Source organism: Lutra lutra, chromosome 6, assembly GCF_902655055.1.
Source record: "Lutra lutra chromosome 6, mLutLut1.2, whole genome shotgun sequence".
In the NCBI taxonomy this organism is placed as follows: domain Eukaryota; kingdom Metazoa; phylum Chordata; class Mammalia; order Carnivora; family Mustelidae; genus Lutra; species Lutra lutra.
The window spans coordinates 31,094,574-31,114,063 of NC_062283.1; the positions used below are offsets into that span (position 1 = coordinate 31,094,574).

The 19,490-nt window shown below is 37.4% G+C and overlaps 1 protein-coding gene and 1 non-coding gene across 2 annotated transcripts in view; one reads left to right on the forward strand and one right to left on the reverse strand.

Annotated features, from left to right (window-relative positions):
- Window positions 1-19,490, reverse strand: part of TSBP1 (testis expressed basic protein 1) — a 91,877-nt gene that overhangs the window by 59,532 nt on the left and 12,855 nt on the right. The window contains exons 10-17 of the mRNA XM_047731973.1: window positions 12,764-12,784; window positions 12,534-12,545; window positions 5,263-5,301; window positions 4,652-4,672; window positions 3,027-3,047; window positions 2,220-2,240; window positions 1,588-1,608; window positions 955-975 (exon numbers count right to left, since the gene is read on the reverse strand). Of these exons, the coding sequence (XP_047587929.1) occupies window positions 955-975; window positions 1,588-1,608; window positions 2,220-2,240; window positions 3,027-3,047; window positions 4,652-4,672; window positions 5,263-5,301; window positions 12,534-12,545; window positions 12,764-12,784 (177 nt within the window). The remainder of the gene's footprint in view (window positions 1-954; window positions 976-1,587; window positions 1,609-2,219; window positions 2,241-3,026; window positions 3,048-4,651; window positions 4,673-5,262; window positions 5,302-12,533; window positions 12,546-12,763; window positions 12,785-19,490) is intronic.
- LOC125103383 (U6 spliceosomal RNA) lies at window positions 226-332 on the forward strand. Its single transcript, XR_007128385.1, has one exon. It is a non-coding gene; the product is annotated as a U6 spliceosomal RNA (small nuclear RNA).

Here is a 19,490-nt window from a genome sequence, read left to right on the forward strand (position 1 = left end):
GTAGTGGAAAGAACTCAAGAGTTAGCACAATTTCAGTTCTAACTTCATTAATCATCTTCCTTCCCTTATTTTTTTGAGGAATGACTTCTGAATCTCAATTTTTTCATCTCTCAAGATGGGTATTACCCACTTTACCTACCACCATTGAAATACTGTGTAGAGCCAACAAAATAATGCATGGGAGAATTAGAAAAACGGTAAACCATTACAGGAATCATATAGGGAGTGTTCACTTCAGCAGCACATATACTAAAATTGGAACAATACAGAGAAGATTAGCATGGCCCATGTGCAAGGATGATATGCAAATTCATGAAGGGATCACACCAAGAGTGACTAGGTACAGATACGGGACTTACATTCATTCTGTCAGGCAAATATTTTTTTAGGTTTCTAATTTCACAAATTCCTAATTTTTGTTAGGAATCCTATAACCTAGTGTGTGAAGCAATAACTATTTGCTCTTAGTTTGTAAATATGTAATTATGGACAACTGTATCTTGGAACCTAACCATTATTTATAATGTTTCCATGGAAAAATGCAATAGGACAAGTTGCTAAAAGTTGGCAAAAATAAAACCTAACTATAGTGGACAGAACTTTTCATAGAAATTAGATAGTAAGAAAAACATAATCTAATAATTTAATCTAAGAACATAATCTAATAAAAATTATTTTCAGGGAAAGCAAGAAGTTTAGGTGTTATATTCCAAATCTTTATTACATGTTGGTTCTAGAAAGCTAGATTATAAAACTTAGAAAAGACCTTTCCTAGTGGGGGTTATTTTTTCACTTCATATTTCAGCTTCATAGTATCTTTTTATTGCAGAACCTGGGTGAATATAACCTCTAAGAATTCTGAGCGGGATAAAGAGGCAGTGGAAAAACTTGATCTTGGAGTCCATAGGCATGAATCATTTGAAATAAAAGTCAACAGAGCATTAGATGACTTACCAATGGTTTTTTGAGAGAGCTCTAGAAAAATAAACAAAAGGAAAGAGAAAAGAAATCAGTAGCTGCTCTCGGGCTCTGGAGCCCATAGTTCTCATTTGCATGCTTTTCCTGGTGAGAATCTGTGCCAGTAAACTTGGGCTCAGCTACAATGGGGTAGTGGGGATGTTGACTTTCTTCATGGATGCTAATACATATAAAAGCTTCCTTATCTAATGGATTCACTGAGAGGCTAAGTAGCAAAGGTACTAAATAGAAGTCACGATTTTGGCCCATATAAACCCCGCAGAGGGTTGGAAAAATCCTTCTACATTTAAACTTAATTTTCTTCCTTTCCCCTATAATTTCACTTGTGTCTATCTCATTCTGTTTTTAAAAGTCCTTCATGTGATGTCGATAAGCCACTGGAAACTTTCAAGAGTTCATCTTCCACTTTATAGTTTGTGTTCGGTACTGGAATGTACATCCACATTATCATTAATGATTTACTGAAATGGTAGGTAGAAGACAACAAAAAGACCAAGAAAATGTGGACCCTAAACCACTGAAATCCCAACATAGAATCCAGGGAAAGGTCCCTAAGACACTATAGGAAATTAAAATTCTCTACAGTGAAGAATCAGGCAGTAAACTTACTGATAGGTCCCGTAGCTCCTGCTGAGAAACAGAAAGGGAAAGAGAGAGAAAGAGAAGAGGAGTGGAGGGAGAGGCAGATAATCAGTATGCTTTATCACTCTGAGGGAAATAACCATTCTTCAACCCTTACTCTAGAGGGAGTGTCATAAGTAGAAATCCTAGTAACATCAAGGGTTGTTTGCATGGCAATCCTCAGACAGGCTCTGTGTTGTACAATATAGGGACTTCCAGGAATGGGACCTCCCCTTGTTTCCAATAATATTTGCAACCTTTAGAGGATTGTGATAAACTAATTCCATACTAATTCATAATGTCTCCTTTAAAAATTTCCCTCTCTCTCTTTTTTCTTTCATTCCATTAAGATCTCACTGTTATTTGAAAAGCAAACCTTCCTTTGCTGACAGGGCATTGTGACTGCTATTAAGAGGATCCTTTCCTTTTCTATTTTCTTATGCTAGCCCATGGGCTTTGTAGTCTCTCTACTTCATGCATGGCTTCTTTGGAAACTGTGTAATAGGAATACTAGAGAAGTTGAGAAACATGGCATCAAGAAAGCAGGGCAGATCAGTACTTAAGATTTTATGGGTGAGAAATTAAAGGAACCAGAGTGCAGAAACAAATTTGATACTTACGAATTGGTGCTGTGAATTGCACTAAAATACAAAGAAGAGGAAAATCAGCAGGTTTGATATTACCAGAATGCTCATGCCACCAATATTTTTTAAAGAAACTGTGAAGCAGCTGAACCAGAGGGAGAATTACTACTGCATATCAGTAGATAATTTTAACAAAGAAGCCCCATAGCCCTCCCTCCAGATTAAGTCATTTGGCATTCATCTTAAATGAGAAAACTATGGCAGAGGGGAACATATAAAACTGGAGTTGAAGGTTGTCAATCTTTCCTTCACTTTCATTCCTCCTCCCTTTCCCTGTCTGCCCACCCAACACTCAGTTCTCTCAAAGGACTAACATTCCTGGGGTAAGTGGGATGTCAGTTCTGTGTTTTTTTTTCCCATCACCACCTCCTCTTTTGTCTTTATCATGCTTATTCTTTTACCTCCTCCTAGAACCACCTGTTCTTGGAGTGCTTCCTCAGTTTAAGGAAGTCCACAAATAGTTATTTTAATTATTTTCATAATAATAAGGGGATTTTTTCCTCTGGTTTTAAATATTTATTTGTATTTCATATTATTTTAAATATGAATGATTTTACTTTCCCTTGTCTTAAACTCAGTGACAGTTCAGGGTGGTTTGTTTTTTTGTTTTTTGTTTTTCTGATGTCTTGAGCATCAGGAGGGGTCAGTAATTTAAATGTAATCATACAGTCAATTAGCGTGAGTAAGAAAGCCTGGATATAGAAAGAGCTCAGGTAAGGAGAAGTGCCATAGCTCACAGAAGACCAAAGAGTGTTAGAGTTAAGAAACAGAAAAGGAACTCACTTATGGGTCCAATGGTTCCAGCTAAAATATGAGAAAAACAATAAAGACTAATTAGAATTGTTCTTCGGCACAGAAAATTTAGTTTGCACTGAAATTATTTTTGGGAGAACATCATAAATGCAGACACAGGGAACAAAATTTCTACTTCAGAAGAAGAATAAGTACATTTTTTTCTTCATTCACCACCATGGAAGATCTCCATAACACTGGTGTCTGACAGCTGGAGTTGCAGGGATGCAGTCAGTGCTCAGGGTGCCTTTCCTGATGGATCACTGAAACGCAGTAGATTCCACAAGCCATTGCTTTTCTTCCAGCTGGGCTAATTTGAACTTGTTTAGCCAGAACCTATGGCCTCATCTTCTGAAGGAGGCAGCGGGAATTTCTGTCTCCTGTGGGTGACCTCAGCTCCCTTATTAATTAGAGTAATTTGGTCTGTAATATCTAAGCATAAAAGGGAATAGGAACTCTCAGATGGCTCAAGACTTTCATAGGTGCAGTTGGCTGGTAAAGAGCTTGAGGCACTAGACCCACATGCTTACCACTAACAGCCTTCTTTACAAACACCATACATACAGACACCTCTCTGTACCTCTAGGGCTACATGTGCTTTAGTGACACTTCCCCAGTGTTTATTCTTGATTGACTTTATTTTAATCAGGTTTCATGTGTATAAATGCACCAGGAAGAGCAGACTCAGCGTGTGATTTGTCATGAGCTCTAACCCTCAAATTATTCTTCTTCCTTTAGTGTTGCCCGTGCCCTAGGAACATTCTCAGAAGTGATGGATTAGAAATACGTTAATAAATGAATGAACCCTTGATGAGTTTCATTTTTCTTGTTATTGACTTTAAAGTTACTCTTGCTATGGAGAATCTGAAGGGATGGAAGACCTGGTTAAACTTGGATCTAGTGCACTCAAATTTTTATTTCTTTTCTAGCTATAAGGGATTGAAACTCTGTTAGTAATGGTTCTAAGGCACCTGGGGATTTTCTTAAAAGTGCAGATTCTGATTTAGTGGGTCTTAGGTGGAGATTCTTCACTGCCAAGAAACTCTAAGGTGAGGCTAATGCAGATCCCTGGGCCCAATTTAACCAACAGGCCATTAAGTGACTGGTAAAATCTCAGAACATGTATAGGACACTGTTTACATTTATGATTTTTTTTTCTTTTCTGTGTCAACTGTCTGTCACTCATCCCTCATTCCCAGTGCTTCTGCCAGAGATGTTTGTTATAATGTCATTAAGATGCTGCCAGGACATTTCTTCCAGACTTAATCTTTGTTAACAGTGGGGGACCCTCAGTCAGTGAGCTGGGACTTGCTGCTCTCTTCCTCTGAGTGTGACTGCGATTTCTAGCAAGGGACCGTCCTACCTTTCTAATACTTTTATTCTTAACACGTTTCCCTTGCCAATTGAGTCTCAAGATTTTGAGAAATTTAAAAGTAATAGTACTTCCTCAGAAGACTCCCAGCTTATTAAAATAAGAATAGGGAATAAAGAAGGAAAAAAGAATTCACAATTTGTGCAGGAGGAAATAAAATCATCCATGAGTAGCAGAGTCTTACATATTCTAAAGTGTAGTAAAACAAAGCACATGGGAATTAAAGCATAGGAAAGGAACTCACTTATAGGTCCTGCTGAGCCTGCTAAAATACAAACACAAAGAGGTAAGTCTGGAGAGAGCATGACTGAAAGATGTACATTTCAGGGAACTTCAGGTCAAGCATTTACTACATTATTATATTTACGTGGAAAACAGGAAGAAGTAAATCTGGCTTCCATCCTCCCCTTTTTTTTCTTAAGGAGACTCTTAAAATCATATTTCCTACAATTATTGTTCTTGTTCTCAATTTTTACTATCTTCCTATTACCAAATCCTTCTGAAATTTTCTGTTTGTTTTTGGTAAACAACTTCATCCAACCACAGAATTTTTCCTTTCACCTATGAATTAATTTTATTAGCAGAGTTTCCACTTTGCTAAATAAGAAAATTGTCACTTAGAGGGATCCTGAAATCATCCTCATGTTCCTCACACTGGTAAAGGAAAAGGAGAACAGTAAAATAGTGAGATGTCTCCTTTCTTCCTCCTTTATGTGCCTACTTAACCTCTGCTCCAGCCCCCCCACCCAATAGTAGGCACTTTGTAGAAGACCAAACAAAAACAAAAACAAAACAAAAACAAAAGAACAAAACAAACAAACAAAAAACTTGAGTTAAAAAATAAGAGAAACTTACATAAAGGTTCTGGAGTTACTTTGAGGGTTTTTGCATCACCTGTCATGAAAAATGACAAGAACTATGAGAGATAAAGTTTGTTTAAGCAAAAAAAAAAAAAAAAAAAAAAAAAAAAGACAAGTATAATGTCATCTCGATTTAGACTTTCATAGAGCATGAAGTGTAGGCAATCCTACTCCTTCCTGCCCACGTGTGTGGTACAAATAGTCTTCAGATTAAAGATCCAAGACTAGGGGCATTTGGGTGGTTCAGATGGTTAAGCATCTCTTAATTTGGCTCAGGTCATGTCCTCAGGATCATGAGATCAAGCCCTGTGATGGGGTCAGCCTGCTTAAGATTCTCTCTCCTTCTCCCTCTGCCCCTCCCCAGTCTCTCCAGCACAATCGCTCTCTTTCTCAAATAAATAAACATCCAAGACTAGAGAGTCCCAGCTTCACTTCTCTCTAGTTTTATGACTACATAAGTCACTAAACTTTCAAAACATTACTTTATCTTTAAAATGGAAATTATATCTCCTTTCTTAGAGGCATGGCTACAGTGAAAAATCAAGAATAATAATGGATAGGAAAGCTGATAAATTCTTTCAGAATTGTTATGGAAAGAACTATTCAGTGACTACAAAGGAATGAAACTCTTGTGCAAAATAGGAAGTTTTCATTTGTTTAAAGTCTTCAGCTCTAGCTTACTTCTTTTCTGTTTTCTCTATTTTTCCCTCTTACACCTTTTATTGTCATTTGGAAAGCTCTGAATGCTGGTGACAGGGCATTTTCATGAGCACATCATTGTGTTGTTTTGGTTTGCTGATCTGTGTGATTTCACTCTTTAAAAAAAAATCCCTTTAATTCCTTGGTTAGCTGAGTACCTTAATTATACCCATTGATGTTCCAATGAGATTGGCAGCAGTGGAGAACCATGGCTTCTTCCTAGAGAGGAACCAATCTTACTTTAAGATGTCAAGACCTCTTTACTGAAACAAGTTTATGTATGTGATGAATTAATTTTCCCATGGAATTTCAAAGGTTTTGTTTGTGTGTGAAATTATGATTTGAAGTTTTAGAACCTACTTTGGACTTCCATTTTACTGTTCTGGAAATTTTTGCTGAAATTCTTCCTTCTTATTGTTTTCTTCTCCACTCTTTCTTCTTTTACCTATTCAAATCTTTTTCCTTATGTAGTTTTATTTCTCTACTGAACGTTGTTTAAGGGCCGATGTATTTTAAAAAATTATATTTAGTAAGAAAGCTTTTAGGCAGTTAAAAATTTGCAGCTTATTTCTCTTAAAATTATTTTGTTTTTACTTGTATATTTATGACTCCATTTTTGTTTGCCAGTTTGTTGAGTTTAGGGGGAAATAGTAGCTTTTCACAGAAATGTTAACTTGGGAAGAGATTCTGCCTTTTCTAGGTGCTATAGACTAAGGTAACAAACTGCCACTTCCACTACCAAATAAAGATAATTTATAAAAGATAGCACCCATATACTTAGGATTTAAGAATATTGACCCATATTAGGCATGATGAATATATTTGAGTTAATAGGCTAATTCTAATCAATTAGTAGCATTGATTAGTAGCATCCCAGGACATGAAAAAAATTTTAGATTGTATGTGGGCTGAGCAGGAAAGAGAACTATGATCACCCATGGGTACCTGCCACAGGCAAAGGTATACAGAGAGGAACATATATCATATATTTTTAGAAATTTTTGAACTTAGAGTTCTGTAGTCTTGTCCAATTTAAGACAAATAATTATGCATGACAGTGAAATGTTTCCACTTACTTTCAAAGTGAAGAAGCAGATAAAAATCTTAATTATAAGACTTGAATATCCTGCCAAAACACTTAAGTATTATGTATGTTTAGATTAAGGGCATAGCTTCTGTGGACAGTCTGCCTAATGAGAATATCAGAATTAGTTATCTTAGAAAGCGCCAAATTTTCCACTCTAAATGGAAATCCTGGTTGTCTGTGTGGGGGTCACATGCCCAATTGCCTCAGCAAGTCTCATGAGTTGTGAATCTGTCAGTTTAAGGGGATAGTGGGGAAGTTGGGTACTTGAAAAGTGCACCCTCTATCTAGAAGCATTCATGTTCAGAATTTAAAATAATGCGATGCTGGTCAACCAGAACACATGTACAGGTGGCACTGGGCTAGTGGTTGCCAATTTGGGAGCTCTACTTTGGAAAAGGAAGGGGTTTAAGTGAGTACCCTACATATTTCAACAATAGTAGAGTGTGAGATTCACATCACCACAGATTGTGGCCTGGATCAAGATAGACCAAATAAATTCCTTTGTTTCACTAATTTAATCATAGGTGTTGGTTGGGTCACATTTAATTAAAACCTGTAATTCACAAACCTGTTCAGGTTGTGAAGCACCTGGAAGTTGCATATTTTTAGAAAAATCATGAAATCATGATTTTTGAGGAAGAAGTAATTTTACTCATTGTGACCAAAAATATAATATTCAATATGAAAAATTTTATCAGAAGCATATCGCTCAGAAGAAAAAAAAATCTGTCAACCAGGATTATCTCTTTTTAAATTTTTAAAAATTTTTGTGTCACTTTCCCTAATTCCTTACTTTTCTGCCCCTCATCCCTCTCTCTGTCTTCCTTTGTTTAGAAACTGTATTCATTTTGCTTTGGCAATAAATGGAAATCAGTTCCAGTAGACTGATTTAAGCCTTATCACCTCAATTTTCTTCTTTCTCCATTCATGTATTCTATATTCTCTCACTTTTCTGTTCTTTTCTGTTAGTTTTTCAATTGGTATTTGAAATTGTAACAGTTTAATGGAAATTAAATAACTTGCCTATTTTCAAAGAACAAGTAAATAAGGAGCTGGCATACAACTGTAGGCAGCCTGTCTCCAGAACCCTCATCTGTAACAATCTCCCTGTATATTTATAATACATTAATTAACAACCAAACTTATTTTTAAAGTGGTTTTTAATAGTTCTTATTATGCCACTCGCAATTCATGGAGAAATAATGCATATTTTCAATAATGGGGTGAGCAGTAACTTATTCCCAAGGCCATGGCCAAAGTAAATAGCATAATTTCCTTCTTTGTGGGGGTGGGGGGGTAATGTAGTTAGAAAGGGACACAGAATCCAGGGAGGGCCTGTTGGGATGGAAGAAAATCAAATTTGCTCTAGGAGGGAGAGGGAGTTAATGGAAAAGTACAAGGATCCAGAAAAGAGAAGTTATGGCTGCTGAAGAAAAGGTGGGGCTGGGAGTAGAGGTCCCATGACATAACATGAGTGCAGGAATTTGCTTGAAAGCAAGAAGGGGCGTGTCATTGTCTTGGGGAGAAAGGTGAAACAGGTGAGCATGGTGCAGGTAAGATAACTAATGAAGGAGAAAGTGGAGAATGATGAACCTCGAGTGCTCTCACTCTGACATAGCATATATCCCCAGATAAGACAACATATCCTCTGCCTAGTGTGGGAGCCCTATAATAACAAATTCTGAAAGAAGAAGAAAAACTTACTCATGGATCCTTGCAGTAATACTAAAGAACAATAACAAATATTCAAATCAGTTTAGAGTTAATGCTTTAAATAATCCATCCATTTCCCAGAAGTCTTTACAGAAACTATACTCTCCATTCCCCAGTAGGCACATGGGTTACCACCGATGGATATTGAATCTTCCTCCCCCTTGGACACTACCCAGGAGTGAAATTCTCAGGGAAGTCTCCAGGTTTACTGTATTTTCAATATTCTGATTTCATCCAGCACCTTTCCTTTCCCCTGTTTTCCACTCCTCCCTCTTTCTTTCTTTCCTCTTCTCAGTTTGGAGAATCTCCTCTCCATGAAGTAATAGCTTCAAGAACTGAAGAAAGACAATGTTACAAAGGTTCCAATTTTATAACAAAAGAAGACCGAGGTGTAGAGAGTCTGTGCCTGAGTATGTGAAAAAAATATATGTAGTTTTCACCTCCAATTTTTCTGATTCAAAGTTCAATGCACTTTCCTCTGTACTGCATAGAGTTTTCTCTTTCTGTTCCTTCTGGAATATTCCTTTAAAAAGTAAATTAACTTCTTCCTACATATTGACACACACACACTCTCTCTCTCTCTTTTGTTCTTTTTATTACTCTCTGGAGTGTTCCTCTTATTAAAAAAAAACCAACCTAAATAATAGGGAATGTTTCTGGAACTTTCAGTATTAAATCATGACAGTACTAGTAATATGTAAACTACTATAGCATGAATCCCACTATATTCAGTGGCAGAAGGCTGAGCATTTGTCTTATTTGCCTTATGGTGGAGGTTAAATTCCTGTGTGAAGATTGATCTTAGATCATTTCCTTCATCTTTTTGAAAACTTATTTAACCAATCTCTAAAAAGACAAGATTTAACAATGCTCGGTTAGGTTCAACTTTTAATGACTCATTTAGTCTAAATCCACAAACTGAAGTCCTGTGTTCCTGGGCTTTTTAGCCTTAGCTAATCAAATCTAGGATAATGGGGAAGCAAAAAGACTGACATTCTAAGTTTAGGACCTGCCTGGGAAGGGGAAGACAGGGAGAACAAGATCCCCAGATGTCAAGGATTTGTGCCAGAGAAACAGTCAGAAACATGCGCAGTTCCCTTGTAAACTGTGCTAAGTGGACACACAAGTAAATTCATGAGGTCAGCTGTTTAAAGTTATCAGAGTTAAACCCCTTTGACAAGAAGCTTCAGGAAGAAGCTCTCCACTCCCTTCCCCTGTGATTTGGTCACAGAGAGTGGAAAGATCCTATGCTTTGGTGCCATGACAGAGGCCCAGAAGCCAGACAAAGGACTGGAGATGAACAAGGAGGCCATTTATGTCTTCTTTGTAAAGGCTGAAACTCTGAAGGGAACGTGGAAGACGTTAAGTCTTGGTTAAACTTTCTTTAGTTGTCCTATGTACTCCTTTCTTTTCACCTCTTGCTTACTCATGTGTGTCTTTCCTGAATTGAGAAATAGAAAGGGACATAAATATTCTGGAGTTGACACTGAGGAATGATAGCAAAAATCCACAAGAGGTTGGATGAACAGTGTAAAAAGCTTATGATTCTCATGGAACTCTTTTTAGAGAGGTTGTCCAGATTAGTCTTCATGAGATACATACAGTGGGTGTTCAGATGCTAGAATGCTTGGATTTCAATGTAATTCCTCTACTTACTACCTGTGTGACCTTGCACAAGTCATTTAATTTTTTGTGTCTTAGAGTATTCATTTTAAGTATAAAATTTATAGTAATATATAATTCATAGAATTGCTATGAAGGTGTAACACATATACTTTATATTATAACAAGAGTTTCAAATTGCAGTCCTTATCTACGTATACCTATATAGACCTGCGTGGGACAGATGGACCATAGCCTCCTCTACCTCCGGCACTGTGCTGGTTTAAGATTTTCAGAGAAATAATAGAATCAAACCCTTTGTGCTTCTGGTTTGAGAGCCCTTCCCCAAGTTCCCGTAGTCCCCTGAGATGTCCTTAAGAATGACCTCTCAAGAGGGCCTCACTCATCCTCTAGGACCACACAGTGTATTGATCTTCAGGGGTGAATGGCCCCATGCATCTTTCAGCTAAATACTATATATAATAACTAATTACTCACCTTCCTCTGAGATTAATCCCAACATGTGTCACATATCCATTTACCTTATTCACCATCAGAAGATAATTCTCATTTTAAGAAGCATATTATCATAATGATTAGTATAACTCCTAATCTGATTTTCTTTCTTACACTCTAAAATCCCATACACCATGCTGTCTGAAATTACTATCAGCAGATTCCCCTGTATCTTTAATTTCTCCAAATGTTCTGTTCATCCTTTTGTTTTAACAAGCCCAATTGTCCTTTAAAGTACTATGCCTCTTGCAGCCCTCTGAGCAATGGTTATTTATTTTTTTTTTAAGATTTTATTGATTTATTCAACACAGAGAGAGAGAGATCACAAGTAGGCAGAGAAGCAGGCAGAGAGAGAGGGGGAAGCAGGCTCCCTGCTGTGCAGAGAGCCTGATGTGGGGCTCGATCCCAGGACCCTGAGATCATGACCTGAGCTGAAGGTAGAGGCTTAACCCACTGAGCCACCCAGGTGCCCGCAATGGTTATTTTTGATTCCACACTCATATACCACAGGGTCTTGAAATATTGCAGGAGAAATTGAAGACTTGAGTTGATTGTTTAACACATGTCAACCTGAAGATATTTGACTTTGTTCCTGTGGTAAGTTATTTCTGTGACTTAACTGGATGAAAACAAAGCAAAACTAAATAAAACCTGGTTTGATTATAACAGTAATGAAATATTGAGCTTGATGGTTTTCCAAGGTCATTATGTAAGATATAGATATATCTATATCTTACATATACATATTATATGTCTATGTAATAAAGCAACCTTATTCATCACATGCAGTTATGTCAATAATGGACTAGAAAAATAATTTTGAGATTTAGATTAATTCACATTTTTTGCATTTTTAGATTACATATTAAAAATTGAAGTAATATTTTTTACATATGCATAATGTTCTAAATTTCATTTCAAAAAGATACTTTAAATTGAAAAAATAAATTTTAATGGTGTCATGGGGATACTTGGACAAGCACATGACTTAATTAAAAGCTCAGTGTGTAGGGCGCTTGGGTGGCTCAGTGGGTTAAGCCCTGCCTTCGGCTCAGGTCATGATCTCAGGGTCCTGGGATCCAGTCCCACATTGGGCTCTCTGCTTGGCAGGGAGCCTGCTTCCTCCTCTCTTTCTCTATCTGCCCCTCTGCCTACTTGTGATCTCTCTCTGTCAAATAAATAAATAAAATCTTAAAAAAAAAAAAAAAGCTCTGTGTGTAGAACCTCAGTTTTACCTTCTATGAACTATGTGCCTTTGGGTAAGTTAGATAATATCCTTGAGTTCAGTTTCTTATTTGTAAGACCTGTGAATATGGATTCAACAAACCTGGCTTATGTAATTACAGCTGTCCCCCTTACTCTCATTCCCTGCCCTTTTCACAATCTTCTTCTTTCCTCCTGCTGCTGAGCAAAAGAAGGTATTTTGTTTTGCTGAAACGCTCATAGCCAGCTAAAACCATCTGAATCTTCTCTGTATTCATAATTGGTAGACTTTTCATTTTCCAAAGCTCTCATTAACTTCAGGTGAAGTGCTTGATTATAGAGAAGGAAGAAAAGTTGAGGGACAAGGCTAGGCAGAGTTAGGGTATGACCCCCAGGCTGTGATACACCAAAGGGAATTAGAGTTGAGAAAAAGGAAACGAACTTACCTCTTTGTTCTCCTAAAAAGAAACACAAAAAAGTTTATGGGGTTGTCTGGCATTTTTTTTTTATTGCTACTTTTCATTTTGGGACTATCAGAAGAGGGAACCCCTGGGAACACCAACCCCTGAGTGTCAGCTGTGGCTCAGGGAGTTAGGAAATTGTATATCTCCTCCATTGTTGCCATTCAAACCTGGGGATACCTTGAATTGAGTTGGAGAAAGGTAAAGGAACTTACCAATACTTGATCGAGACAGTGCTAAAAGAAAGCAAACAAGAATTAGATTTTTGTATTTCAGGGAGAATCTAAGATTACCTAGATTACATATGAGGAAAAGGTTGTGGGAAAGAGAACAGCAATGTGTCACATCTCATTTTCTATTACCAGGTTCAATGCAGTGTGGTGGGCAGATGGACATCCATCTACAGATTATTTTTTGGACTTTTGTGTATTTACTTAGTAATACTCTTATGGCAGGCTAAGATTACAACATCTATGCAGCCTATCTTTTAATTTCTCTTAGTAAGGGAATAACAATGTTTGTGAGGATTGCTAGCTTTCTGGTCCCCAGAAACTTTTCTCCCTCTTTGACTTTCTTCTTTGTGATCCTGCTGCTTTTGTTCTGTTTCCGTCTCTACCCATATTTCTCCTCCTCTTCTCTCTCAATTGTCTTTCTCTTTTCCCCCCTTTGAAAGATCTTTGCACCAAACTAATACTACATAACAGCTTCAACAGGGGATTTATACTTCTCAGAAATCATTTGTGTCCTGTGGAAATGCTCAATAACAAGAAAACAAAATAAGGATATTTCTAGATATTAGAAGATAAAGAGTCAAGGCAGAGAAAAGGCACTTGTTGTCAAGATGGATATATCACCCTCTCCTCTAACCACTTGGAAAAGTTGAGCGTGATATTTTTTTAAAGTTTTAAAACATAAAGCTGAACTTGAAAACTAGAAAGAAAAGTCTCCAAGGGCCATATATCAAGAAGGAGCCCATAATTTTGTTAGCAAGTGAGAAGGTTCATCACCCATATATCTTAATGGGAGGTTGACTTTTCAATACATGATCAGGAGCAAAAATTAAGGACACAGACACCTCATGCTGTGGAAGAACATGGGACTAGACATTCTATATATCTAAGGCTCACAAAAACACTATCTGTGAGAAGGTCACTATTAATTCATATCTGTTTGTCAGGGTTTGCCAGGAAGTGATCTGTTTACACCAGGCTATGGTGCAACACATTTCAGAGAATATAAATCACACACATCTGATTTGTAAATCATAATACAATTAATAATCAACAATAAAAATAGCAAATGAACTTAGAGTGAACTTAAATATTTACATTAAAAAATAAGAAATTCTGAAAATTAGTGAAGGGTTTTACATAGTAAACTAGAAAAAGGAACTAAAATAGAAGGAAATGGGGTGCCTGGGTGGTTCAGTGGGTTAAAGCCTCTGCCTTCAGCTCAGTTCATGATCCCAGATCCTGGGATCAAGCCCCACATTGGGCTTTCTCCTTAGCCGGGAGCCTGCTTCTTCCTCTCTCTCTGCCTACTTGTGATCTCTGTCTGTCAAATAAATAAATAAAATCTTAAAAGAAATAAAATAAAATAGAAGGAAATACTAAAGTTTAAAAGAGAAAGTAATAAAATAGGAAAAAATAATTAGTAGATATTCAACAAAACGAAAATTGATTTTCAAATAGAGTAATAAAAACAACTATCTCTGGCACGGATGAATGACCAATGAAAGAAAGCACAAACCCAGTGATACTAGGAATAAAAAATAGCACATATTTGGAGGTGCTCAGTCAGCTAAGGGTCTGCCTTCAGCTCAGGTCATGATCCCAGAGTCCTGGGATGGAGCCCCCATTGGGCTTCCCACTCAGCATAGAGTCTGCTTCTCCCTCCTCTTGTGCTCTCTTTCTCTCACAATCACTCTCTCTCAAGTAAATAAATAAATAAATAAATAATAAAATCTTTTTTTAAAAATAGGACATATCCATAGATAGAGTGCACATTTTTAGAATCATAAAATACTTTTACGTCATTAAATTTAAAACAATAATTAAAATGTATTCAGTACTTATTCCTTTTTTTTTTTTAAGATTTTATTTATTTATTTGTCAGAGAGAGAGAGGGAGAGAGAGTGAGCACAGGCAGACAGAATGGCAGGCAGAGGCAGAGGGAGAAACAGGCTCCCTGACGAGCAAGGAGCCTGATGTGGGACTCGATCCCAGGACGCTGGGATCATGACCTGAGCCGAAGGCAGCTGCTTAACCAATTGAGCCACCCAGGCGTCCCAATTCAGTACTTATTCTTAAGATTTTTGTTAGCAAAGTAGAAATAGGAGTTTTCTTAACCCAATAAAATGGAACTGACAAATGGAAGCAAGCATCATGTTTAGTGGTGAAAACAGAGGCATTCTTGCTAAAATCAGATACCAAGAAGAATGCCTGTGATTATTGCTGGTGTCAGTGCTGGATATTTTGGATAAAACAGTAAGATAAGGGGAAAGTTTAAGAACTAAAAAGAAGACTCAAAAATTGTTAGTTTTTGCAGATGGGATTTTCTACATACAAAATCCAAGACTCTAAATTATTAGAAGTCTTAGAATTCAGCAGGGTGGCTAGGTACAACATCTACTCTCAACAGTACAACATATAACTTATATAGCAGGAGTAATCATCTGTAAAATCCAATAGAAAAAAAAAATCATTCACAACAGAAACAAAAACAAATATGTGCATAGTAATTAATCTAACAAAAGATGCTCCAGACCCTTTAGAGAAAATTATAGAACATTCATGAAGGGCATATAAGAAGATTTGAGTAAGATACATTATCATATTAATGCATCAGAAAAATTGATTTTATAAATCTACGGACTCAGTGAAATTCCAATGAAATCCTACTGTGACTCATACAATCTTGAGAAATGGACTAAATTTTGTGTAAAAATTAAGGTCCAAGAATAGGCAAAGCATTTCTGAAACAACAACAGAGAGGGAAAAATGTGTCATTCCTCATAGTAAATATCATAAAGCTTTAGAAATGGAAGCAATTTAGTATCTGTTGAGCAAAAGACAAAAGTTCACTAAGACAGAAAATCCATGGAAAAATTAAGTGTAAGATAAAAGAGGTATTACAAATCAGTGGGTAAAGAATGCATGAGTCAATAAATTCAGTTGGAACAATTGGTTTTTCAGAAGAAAATTAAGCCCCGGGGCGCCTGGGTGGCTCAGTGGGTTAAGGCCTCAGCCTTCGGCTCAGGTCATGATCTCAGGGTCCTGGGATCAAGCCCCGCATCCGGCTCTCTGCTCAGCAGAGAGCCTGGTTCCCCCTCTCTCTCTCTCTCTGCCTGCCTCTCTGCCTACTTGTGATCTCTGTCTGTCAAATAAATAAATAAAATCTTAAAAAAATAAAAAGAAAATTAAGCCCCATCTATATTATTTGTAAACGAACAAAAATCCCAAATGCAAAAACCTCCATTTGGATTAACATCCTGTGTGTGGAAAGAGAATATTTATAGCTATTAAGAGAAGGTGTAGAATAACATCTATGTGATATCCAGACTAGAAAGGCAAAACAAAACAAAACAATCAAAAACCAAACCCCCAAAATCTAAAAGAGAACAAAAGATTGACAAATATTATTACAACTAATTGTGTGTGGGTGGGGAGGAGGGAGAATGGGGCCTTCAAAATGTCAAAAGACACCATAAGAATTTAAGAATAGTGCAGAGGATCATAGGAGAAAAGAGGGAAAAGCGAATGGGAAGAAATCAGAGAGGGAGACAAACTGTGAGAGACTCTGGACTCTGGGGGAACAAACTGAGGGTTACAGAAGGAAGCGGATGGGGGGATGGGGTACCTGCGTGATGGGTATTAAGGAGGGCATGTGTTGTGATGAGCACTGGGCGTTATACGCAACTAATGAATCACTGAACACTACATCAAAAATTAATGATGTACTAATGTTTACTAATTGAACATAATAAAAAAATTTTAAAGTAAGAGAATCAGAGAAGATATTTGCAGATATTTAACAAAATATAAAAGATTTGCTTTCATAATTATAAAGAGTTTCTACAAATCAATAACCTCATGGATAAATGGGTAAACTAAATGAACAGTTTGTACAAGTTGAAGCCTTAAGTAGGTAGTAAACATGTAAGATACTCAGTTTCAGGATTGAGCAGAAAAATGTGAATTAAAAATTTTATGCTAATCCAAGTGGCAATAAGGTGGAAATATGACAAAATTGGGGTTGTTACTGATGTAGGAAAATGGGAAACTTTTACAGATTTTTGTGTGCCTCCTATGTGGAATTCAATTAAACAACAGCTAGTAAAGTAAAAAAGTGCTTAAATTACATAAATATTCATACACACTGTGATTTATTAATTCCATTTCTGGGTGTGTACCTGGATTAATTATTTTTTAAATTACTTGAGATTTTGCAGCATTATTTATGATAGCAGAAATTGAACACATTGAGAACAGAAAAGTAGGAGAAAGAATAGAAAAAATATGTTCATAAGTTGGGATATTTATTTAACAATTAAAATGTATAACCTGGATTTCTGTATGTTTTCAATATTATAATATTTGGAGGGAAAAGCAAGTTGTAATGATACTTTCAGAATGATGTCATTTCAGTAAAATTTTTAAATAAATATGTACAAAAATACTATGTATTGTTCAGTGATCCATAAAAATTATATAAATAGATGAAAATAAACTTACAGGATTTATGGTACATTTATAAGAATTTAGGAATTGGGGAGAGTGGAATGTGTGTAGTGATGGGGACAAAAGAGATTTCTATATTATGTCACTTGAGAAATACGACAAAATATCAGTTGTCAAATCTAGAGTATGAATTTACAAGGGTCAATTATTTTTTGTACTTAAAACTTCTTTAAGAGATAGAGATAACTTTCAGGAGTCAAGATGGCGGAGAAGTAGCAGGCTGAGACTACTTCGGGTAGCGGGAGATCAGCTAAATAGCTTATCTAAAGATTGCAAACACCTACAAATCCAACGGGAGATTGAAGAGAAGAAGAACAGCAATTCTAGAAACAGAAAATCAACCACTATCTGAAAGGTAGGACTGGCGGAGAAGTGAATCCAAAGCGACGGGAAGATAGACCACGGGGGGAGGGGCTGGCTCCCGGCGAGCGACGGAGCAACGGAGCAAAATCAGGACTTTTAAAAGTCTTTTCCGCTGAGGGACATTGATCCAGAGGCTTAACTGGAAGCCCAGGTGGGGTCAGCGTGGTCTCAGGTCCCGCAGGGTCGCAGAAGGATCGGGGGTGTCTGACTGTCGCAGAGCTTACCGGTATTAGAATGGAGAAGCCGGCTGCAGAGACAGAGCCGAGGAGTGACTCTCAGCTCGGGGTTGCCTTGAACCGGTTGCAGGCTCGGTCAGCTCAGAGCGCGGCCAGAGGCCAGGGTGACGGGAGTCATTGGGCGCTGTTCTCTGAGGGCGCACTGAGGAGTGGGGCCCCAGGCTCTCAGCTCCTCCGCGCCGGAGACCGGGAGGCCACCATCTTCATTCCCGTCCTCCGGAACTCTACGGAAAGTGCTCAGGGAACAAAAGCTCCCGAAAGCAAACCCGAGCGGATTACTCAGCTACTCAGCGCAGCCCCGGGTAAGGGCGGTGCAACTCCGCCTGGGGCAAAGACGCATGAGAATCACTACAACAGGCCCCTCCCCCAGAAGATCAACGAGAAACCCAGCCAGGACCAAGTTCACCTACCGAGCAGTGCTGTTTCAATACCAAGGAAAGCGGCAGAATTCCAGAGGAGAGGAAAGCAAAGCACAGAACTCATGGCTTTCTCCCCATGATTTTTTAGCCTTGCAGTTAATTTAATTTTTTTTCTTTTTCTCTTCTTCTGCTAAATTTTTTTAACTTTTACCGTTTTCTTTTTTAACGTTTTTTAAGTAGTTTATCTAATATATATATATTTTTTCCTCTTTTTATATTTTTTCTTTATCGGCTTTCTTTTTTTAAATAGTTTCTTTTTTTTTTTTCTTTTTGAACCCCTTTTTATCCCCTTTCTCCCCCCTCATGATTTGGGATCTCTTCTGATTTGGCTAAAGCATATTTTCCTGGGGTTGTTGCCACCCTTTTAGTATTTTATTTGCTCCTTCATAAACTCTTATCTGGACAAAATGATAAGGCGGAAAAATTCACAACAAAAAAAAGAACAAGAGGCAGTACCAAAGGCTAGGGACCTAATCAATACAGACATTGGTAATATGTCAGATATAGAGTTCAGAATGATGATTCTCAAGGTTCTAGCAGGGCTTGAAAAAGGCATGGAAGATATTAAAGCAACCCTCTTGGGAGATATAAAAGCCCTCTCTGGAGAAATAAAAGAACTAAAATCGAACCAAGTTGAAATCAAAAAAGCTATTAATGAGGTGCAATCAAAAATGGAGGCTCTCACTGCTAGGATAAATGAGGCAGAAGAAAAAATTAGCGATATAGAAGACCAAATGACAGAGAATAAAGAAGCTGAGCAAAAGAGGGACAAACAGTTACTGGACCACGAGGGGAGAATTCGAGAGATAAGTGACACCATAAGATGAAACAACATTAGAATAATTGGGATTCCAGAAGAAGAGGAAACGGAGAAGGGAGCAGAAGGTATATTGGAGAGAATTATTGGAGAGAATTTCCCCAATATGGCAAAGGGAACAAGCATCAAAATTCAAGAGGTTCAGAGAACCCCCCTCAAAATCAATAAGAATAGGTCCACACCCCGTCACCTAATAGTAAAATTGACAAGTCTTAGTGACAAAGAAAAGATCCTGAAAGCAGCCCGGGAAAAGAAGTCTGTAACGTACAATGGTAAAAATATTAGATTGGCAGCAGACTTATCTACAGAGACCTGGCAGGCCAGAAAGAGCTGGCATGATATATTCAGAGTAGTAAATGAGAAAAACA